Source organism: Zingiber officinale, chromosome 9A (assembly GCF_018446385.1).
Source record: "Zingiber officinale cultivar Zhangliang chromosome 9A, Zo_v1.1, whole genome shotgun sequence".
NCBI classification, from domain to species: domain Eukaryota; kingdom Viridiplantae; phylum Streptophyta; class Magnoliopsida; order Zingiberales; family Zingiberaceae; genus Zingiber; species Zingiber officinale.
Window position 1 is genome coordinate 35,551,173 of NC_056002.1, and position 8,344 is coordinate 35,559,516.

Sequence of the window (8,344 nt, forward strand, 5' to 3'; positions counted from 1 at the left end):
TGTTTCCAAAATTTGTATGGTGGATGGAGGAGGCAGTTGAGGTGTTAGTGTGATTGCAATCATAATGGCTTCTCTTGTTGAAGTCCATTAAGTAATGTTGATGGGGCAACCTCCAACACGTGCATGCATTAATGCAATGGATCATTTGAATACTTAAAAAAAAAAAAAATTAAATTGTCTAGAGAATTGAAGGCATCTCTAATTTTCTCAAACTTAATGATTGAAAATTTTTTAAATTGCCTAGTCAATACGGAGAATTGGAGGCATCTCTAATCTTCTCGAACTAAATGGTTGAAATGATTTATTTGAATAGATTTTAAATTGTCTAGTCTATATGGAGAATTGGAGGTATCTCTAATCTTCCTGAACTAAATGGTTGAAATGATTGTTCAGGAACCTCTTAATTCAATTTTATTCATGGATACTTCACAAATATGTATTCAAGTTTATTTACTTATGATACGACACATGTTCATGGGGTCGGTAAGATGATGTGGTTATAAGTCAAGACCATAAGAGGGTCAGAAGTCAAGCTGACGTGGAGATCAGGGAGATCAGAAGTCAAGCCTCCGTGGCCGGTCAGAAGTCAAGCTGATGTGGAGGTCAGGGAGGTCATAAGTCAAGCTTTTGGGGTCGGTCAGAAGTCAAGCTTTTGGGCCGGTCAGAAGTCAAGCTTACGTAGCTAGGGTCAAAGTCTCAGCTGACGAGGCGGTCAAAGGAGGGGATTATAAGTCGGACAAGGACCAGCTCTAATAGCGGTCAAGGACCGGTCCCGCGGGCCAGGTATAGCTGAGGACTGAGCCCACAAGCCAATTAAAGGTAAAGGAAAGAAGGCCCCTAGCGTAGAACAAACTCAACGATTAGATCTAGCGTGCAGGTTGGGACATACCAGCCAAGAAAAACAAGTATACAGGAGCAGGTCAGGATACAAACCTAGCGTGCAGGTCAGGACATACCAGCCAAGGATAACAGGTATACAGAGACAGGTTAGGATACAGACCTAGCGTGCAGATCGGGACATACCAGCCAAGGATAACAGGTATACAGAGGCAGGTCGGGATACAAACTTAGCGTGCATGTCGGGACATATCAGCCAAGGATAACGAGTAGATAGAAGCAGGTCGTGACACAGACCTAGCGTGCAGGTTGGGACATACCAGCCAAGGATAACAGGTATACAGAGGCAGGTTAGGATACAGACCTAGCGTGCAGGTCGGGACATACCAGCCAAGGATAACAGGTATATAGAGGCAGGTCGGGATACAAACCTAGCATGCAGGTCGGGACATATCAGCCAAGGATAACGAGTAGATAGAAGCAAGTCGTGACACAGACCTAGCGTGCAGGTCGGGAAGTGCCAGCCATGGATAACAGTAGATAGAAGCAGGTCGGGATACAGACCCGGTGTACAGGTCGGGACGCACAAGCCGAGGATAACAAGTATACAAAGGCAGGTCGGGACACAGACTCGGCGTGCAGGTCGGGACGTGCAAGCCATGGATAATAGGGAACAGAAACAGGTCGGGATACAAGCCTGGCGTACAGGTCGGGATATACGAACTATGAATGATAGCATATAGAAGCGGGTATAAGTACAGATCTCGGAATGCAGACACAGTGTTCAGGCACTACAGGACAAACAAGCCGGGGAATCGTAACCACTTGTCAGAAAATGTCAGAAAGCAATCAGCGTGTCAGGGAATATTCTCACAGTCGGGGCTCATTACCCCTTTTGATTCCATCGCCAGCCTATAAAAAGGTGTCACGTGTCATTCACCGTCAGACAAAGCCTAACAGCCGACATTCCCTGACACCCGTCAGACCCAGAAATTTCCGTTGCAGTATAAAAGGGAAGTTTTGTCCCTTATGCAGGTACGCTCACTCGTCATTTCTCACTAGTCTTTACTTTTCGTTCTTTCTCTGTGCTTTCTGGAGAAAAAGTACCCGATTTGAGCATCGGAGGGCCTAACCCGGGGACTTTTTCCCTGGTTTCTGGTCTTTAACGACTCGGGGGATCGTCTGAGTGTGCGCAGAGCCGCAGCGTCATCGTCTTGGACATCATCCGTCGTCAGCCGCCCGCATAAGCCTTTCTGGGGGGTGCCAGGTAGATCTGACTCAGCAGCGACTTTCCGTCAACTTCCAGTACACCAAGGCCTACCTCCATCCGACTCAGCTTCCGGACAGGATCAACTTAATTTAATGAGATATATAAATTTTTTATTTAATTATCCTAGTGTATATTAAAATAGCATAAATAAATTCTTACCTAGTTGCTCATAAATAATTAATCCATTTACTATCCTAATTTCATTTTTAATTAGAGAAGACAAAGCACATTTGGAAGATTCTAGCAAAAGTTTTTTTTTTTTTTTTTTAACTTGCAAAGGTTAGCTATTTCATTCTAGGGTCTAGAGCTTTGAACTATAAGCAATTCAATTGACCAAACTTGTAACTTTCACGTACCCAAAGTGAGAAAGTTGATGAAGTAGAGAAAAGGCAAAGGGGGGCCATGTGCCCTCCTTTGCCATCGTTTCTGTCACACTTGTTGGCCACATGTTTATGAGCCAATCTTACAAGGCAGTCCTAAACTTAAACCGCACCTTCCTTCCACATGATGCCTCAATCATTCCTACCGCCTATACATACACATGTAATTGTCAATGACCAAAACCTTTCTCAACAAAATATATATATATATATACAAGTGTTTGCAAATCAAAGGATGATAAACAAATAAGAATATTAAATAAAAATCATGATTATACATATTGAGAAAAAACAACGATAAATTAGGGAAGATAGGATTGTAAATTAAATTTTATGGTATTCAAGTTTCTTTGATAAGATAATCGAGTTAAGTCAAATTGAATCTAAAGTGAATCAAATCGTTAAAATAATTGTTCGAATTTGGTTTGATTTTTTCTTAACGAGCTTGAGTTTGATTTAAATTTTACTTGAGCTTGATTATTATAGATATTATTATTTAATACGGTGCATAAAGGAGGAGCCCGATAAAGTCAGGCGGTCCATAGTCAAGGAAATGTGGCAGTCAATAGTCAAGGGGATGTGACATTCAAAAGTAGAGGACGTGACACTCAAAAGTCAAGAGGACGTGCAATCAATAGTCAAGGGAAGACAGGAGTCAGACCGCCTCGCGTCATCAGTCGTATAATTCCTGGTCGGTCACAGGCAGGATAGGTCCCTAGATCTGAGACGTAAGAGCTTGGACTAGTTCCCGACCTACCCTCGAGTGATCGAGTTTCCCCAGCTCGGGCTTTACAGATGGTCTTGTTGCTTTTGCTAAGACAACTCCCGACCGACTCTTCAAAGGTCACATCATGAAAGAGTCCCTCGCCATAGCTCATCCTCTTCATCAAGGCTCACTCTTGGTGGTGTCTCTGAGTGGTCATTTCGAGCTGTTTATAGCTGAACCTGGGTAGGACAGAAAGTACTAAGCGACAACAATGTCAAGGAATCGTAACCTCCTGTCAGAGAATCACTACCATACACCATGGAATATTCCAGTGGAACTTTCCTTCCACCAATAGGAGGTCGTCGTATATCCTCTTACCCAACAGGTCTTGATACCGAATATTCTCTGACAACAATCAGACTCTAGAGGTATGCAATGTCATATAAAAAGGGAGGTCCTATTCCTTGGCCAGGTACGCACACATACGCACTCGTCTTCAACAGTTCTTTTTTTATCGTACACTGTTCTTCTGGGGAGAAAGGACCTGACTTAAGCGTCGTAGGGTCTGCGCCGAAGACTTTTTCTCTGATTTCTAGTCCCTAATGTCATGGGTGCTTGTCTGAGTGTGTGTAGAGTTCAAGTACCACCCGTTCTCATACTATAGATAGGAAAGTTTCATATGGGGGTTCGCTTTTCAGATGTACATATACAGGGTGCGTCAAAGTCGTCTTTCCATTAATATCAACGTTATTTTCATCGACTTATATTTGACTCAGATTTCAAACATGATCATTATTAATGAACATAATTTTGTTTAATGAATTATTTCAGTTTATTCATTGTTTTAATTTTATTTATGTATTTTAAAAGTTGAACATCCAACTTGATCATAAACCTTTAATTCATTTATTGTCCCAATGTCTTAATGGTAGATGTATTAGATGAAGAATAATAAAATAAAATATATTTAAATATAGATATAAAAGAGTTAGGGATATAATTGTTGTTTCTTAATCACATCATCGAGACTGTAATCTCCCAATTTGCCAAATGTGAAATGGAACAATCATAGCAAACAAACAGTGTCTCCGCCTTGTTAGAGCTAACTCCACCCTGTCTTGCTCATTCTCGACCTCCTCCTTCTTCCTTTCTTTAGATGGCTTTGTAATCTTTATGCCCATTATTACCGAGTTGTTGTTGCTGCGTTCCATCGCCAATGACTAAACAAAGCAATAAAATTATAGAAACTTGGTAAAGTTTTGTTGTTACAAGGCCCCTTTCCCTCCCCTTCTCCGGTTGGTGGGTCTCCTTTCCTTCTTCCATAGTCCACCCCAAGCAGTGAAACAGACTACAAGTGGAGCGAAAGACTCCAAGGCCGAAGACTTTCGATCTCCAAGATCCATTTTTTATCTTTCCTCTCAATCTCGCAGGCCTTTGAGTACCGAATTCGAGCCTCTCCGCTGTTGGATTTCTGCTTTCGGATGCTGCTTTGCGATCCTTCTGTTCGATTGTGCGGTGAGGAAAAGGTAGGATTTTTATCGGGTAATTGAGATGGGGAGTGGGGGTTGGAGGGGCTCCGTGGCGACGCGATAAGACGGGGAGGGTGGAGCGGACGTCGGCGATGAGCTTCAAGAGAGGAAGCAGCGCCGGTGCCGGCGCCGGCGAGGTGTCGGCGAAGGGAATGGTGTCGAAAAAGTGGACCCTTTTGCTTTGCCTTGGAAGCTTCTGTGTAGGTCTTCTCTTCACCAACAGGTGCGGATTTCCCCTCTCTTCTTTTTTTTTTTTTTTGTCCTTTTAATTTGAGCTCTTTGCTCGTTAAATTTCTGTCAGTTCTTTCCTCAATAAAGAGATTTTCATCTGGATTCGAGCAACGACAACAAAAAATAACTTTTCTTTTCTGAATTCTGAATTCTGAATCCTGAATTGTGTGCATGTATGTATCAAGTGCTCTCTCTTTATCATCACAAAGCCTGAATTTTGCAATTCTTATCTCAATTTTCATGAACCAATTGGAAAACTCATTCATGGTGCTTTCGATCTCTTCTCTGAGACAAGTTTCTGATCAATATCATTCTTGTGCCAACACACTTTACATTTTACTATGGTGACAGTTGGTCTATGCCTGAGGCCCAGGACATCATCAAGACAACAACAAGATCAGACGACAATAAACTCAATCTCGTTTCTGGCGACTGCGATCCGAGAACAGTAAGTGTGTCAAACCATCCGAATGTTACGAATTTCCTTCCAAACTCAACTCTTGAGGAGTTTTTCATGAGTTTCAGATAAATCTAACTTTCCAGATTTTTCACCTATTTTATTTCATATTCTGGATTAATCTTGCAATGGTTCTTGGCATTACCTTTTCTTAGAACATCCACAACAACATCCACAACAACGTCGAAGATACTCAGCAAGTAATCCAGTAAGGAATCTGTTTTGATGAAAAGTTGAAATATGAAGACCAATTAGTGATGGATGATTTGCTCAGTGGGATTATAAATTTTGTTGCAGAACTCTGGATAAAACGATATCGGACTTAGAAATGGAATTGTCAGCTGCCAGAGCTGCGCAGGAATCAATACTTAATGGTGCTCCGGTGCCAGAAACTCTCAAGGAAACTGAGGCAGCTGGAAGGAGGAGGTATCTCATGGTTATAGGAATCAACACTGCATTTAGCAGTCGCAGGCGAAGGGATTCAGTTCGCGCGACTTGGATGCCTCAAGGTTCAGTATGTTGCCTACATTTGCTTTACTACTTGTTCGGTGGCAAATTTCTTGCATCTGGTCATCAAATTCATCTCTGAAAAGTATTGTAGGTGAGAAAAGAAAGAAGCTTGAGGAAGAGAAAGGAATTATCGTTCGCTTTGTCATTGGTCACAGGTGAGTATCATCCTCAGCTCAAAGTTTGTCTAACAAAGAAAAAGTATGTGGAGAATTGTCATCTAAAATGTTCAATTGTTGCTGCAGTGCTACATCAGGTGGAATTTTGGACAAGGCAATCGAAGCTGAACATCGAAAGCATGGTGACTTCATGAGGCTGGTTAGTTTTTTTCTCCCGCGCTTACCTAAGTAAATGCAAGAAACTATGAATCTCATGGAGCTGCTTCTATGTTCAGGATCATGTCGAAGGCTATCTCGAGTTATCAGCCAAAACAAAAATATATTTTGCAACTGCTGTCACCATGTGGGATGCAGATTTCTACATTAAAGTAGATGATGATGTCCATGTAAACATCGGTGAGTATCATCTAAATGTTCCGATCGAAAGACATTCAAAATGAACTTGCATGTTCACACATTGACATGATTGTGGAGAAAGTAAATGTATATCTATCTGTATAGGTTGTCAAAAATCTTGATACTCTCTAAATTCTTTATTTTGGCAATATTTTGATCTGTAAATTGCAGCAACACTTGGAGCCACTCTGGCTAAACATCGGTCGAAGCCTCGGGTGTATATTGGATGCATGAAATCGGGTCCAGTGCTAGCTCAAAAGTAAGCATATTTTCGACATTGTATTTGTAGCCAAGACAGCATGATGAACTATTGATACCACTATTGGTTGTTGCTGCCGAAGGGGGGTGAGATATCATGAACCTGAGTATTGGAAGTTTGGCGATGACGGAAATAAGTATTTCCGGCATGCAACCGGTCAGCTATATGCCATTTCAAAGGACTTGGCTGCTTACATATCCATGAATCAGTAAGCTAAATGCTACAATAATCACTTTGCTGTTGTGCCATAAACATTTTGAACCTCAGATTCTTGTACTGATCTAATTCCTGTAACATCAGACATGTGCTTCACAAGTACGCAAATGAGGATGTTTCACTCGGGTCATGGTTCATTGGGCTAGATGTCGAACACATCGATGATAAGAAACTATGTTGCGGCACTCCGCCCGGTAATTAAGTTAACATTGTGCAGACACTGAAAATAATGTGTAACATTGATTGAATTTAGTCCAACTTATTCGTGCAGACTGTGAATGGAAAGCCCAGGCAGGCAACATCTGTGTTGCCTCATTTGACTGGACCTGCAGCGGCATTTGCAACTCGGCCGAAAGGATCAAAGACGTTCACCGGCGATGCGGTGAAGGAGAGAAGACTCTGTGGAACACAGACTTCTGAAAGAATCACCCTATTTTCCTTCATTTAGCCACACAATATATTATGTTCATTCAAAATTTGCTATGTTTGTCTGTACACTAAATTCATCATAATTTTTCTTTGCCGGTGAGGGAAGGATGCTTTAGGTTTCGAAAAGAAAAAGATCCCCAAAGCATTAAGGAGGAAGGGGATATATAGAGATAGAGAGAGGAGTGATTGCTCTCCCCCACAATAATGTAACTCCTGTAAAACAATACCTTCTTGTTCAATAAGTAATCATTAAGGCGGTAAATAAATCAAACATTCATGAGTAAACTTGATGTTAGTTTGTTAATCATGATCAATGGACCATCTTTTGATCCGTACCAACCTCACTTATTGCACTCAACTCGATCCCCTCCTCACAGCCACACGCCGAACAGGATTAATGTGCAATCATCAATTCGTAAAAATTAAAAGGCCACCTTTTGTTTTCAAGAGCCTTTACGTTGAAAAATATTAATAGTAGTATTTTATTTTATTATTTATCTCAAAAATATTTTATTTTAATATTATTATAAGTAAATTTTAACTAAAACGGTAACATATAATAATATTTCTTCAACTTCATCCAAATTTATGTCATAATATATATTTTTAAATTTTATTAAATAAAAAAATTCAATGAAATATCCTTTTTAATATTTTAAAAATAAATTTTTTAACTAAAAAAAAATAGTAGTTAAATTAAAATAAAATATATTATAAAAATTATTAGCATTCCTTTTTATTATGGAATTCAATCCAACTTTTGGATGATCTACTTAAAATTTAAGTACAGTGCCTCCTCTTAGGCAGTGCTACCAAGTTTTCAGGGTCATGGTGTCATGGTATGATATCTATATTATCATCTAAATATTTACGGTTCGAATCTCAGCTATGATGTATTTGTAAGAATTTTTTATCCAAATAGAGGGCGTAATTAAAAGATATTAGACTTCTAGACTGATCGTCATTTTCCGATTTACTCTAATGAATAATAAAAAAATTCTATGAGAC

At 40.3% G+C, this 8,344-nt stretch overlaps 1 protein-coding gene across 1 annotated transcript; it reads left to right on the forward strand.

Moving 5' to 3' along the window:
* The first annotated feature begins 4,242 nt into the window (after positions 1-4,242).
* Positions 4,243-7,607, forward strand: LOC122020764 (probable beta-1,3-galactosyltransferase 2). The gene is made up of 11 exons (XM_042578785.1): positions 4,243-4,945; positions 5,305-5,401; positions 5,566-5,618; positions 5,708-5,919; positions 6,012-6,075; positions 6,163-6,235; positions 6,312-6,432; positions 6,604-6,691; positions 6,774-6,899; positions 6,992-7,101; positions 7,179-7,607. Exons 1-11 carry the CDS (start codon positions 4,815-4,817, stop codon positions 7,325-7,327), a joined length of 1,224 nt encoding a protein of 407 aa, XP_042434719.1. The 5' UTR covers positions 4,243-4,814; the 3' UTR covers positions 7,328-7,607.
* The last annotated feature ends 737 nt before the right edge of the window (positions 7,608-8,344 follow it).

Excerpts from the sequence above, each read along its gene's own strand:
- LOC122020764 (XM_042578785.1), top strand. The coding sequence starts at position 4,815 with ATGAGCTTCAAGAGAGGAAGCAGCGCCGGTGCCGGCGCCGGCGAGGTG. Across the intron at positions 5,920-6,011 it reads CGCGACTTGGATGCCTCAAG|GTGAGAAAAGAAAGAAGCTT; the intron begins GTTCAGTATGTT and ends AAAGTATTGTAG. Across the intron at positions 6,900-6,991 it reads GCTTACATATCCATGAATCA|ACATGTGCTTCACAAGTACG; the intron begins GTAAGCTAAATG and ends CTGTAACATCAG.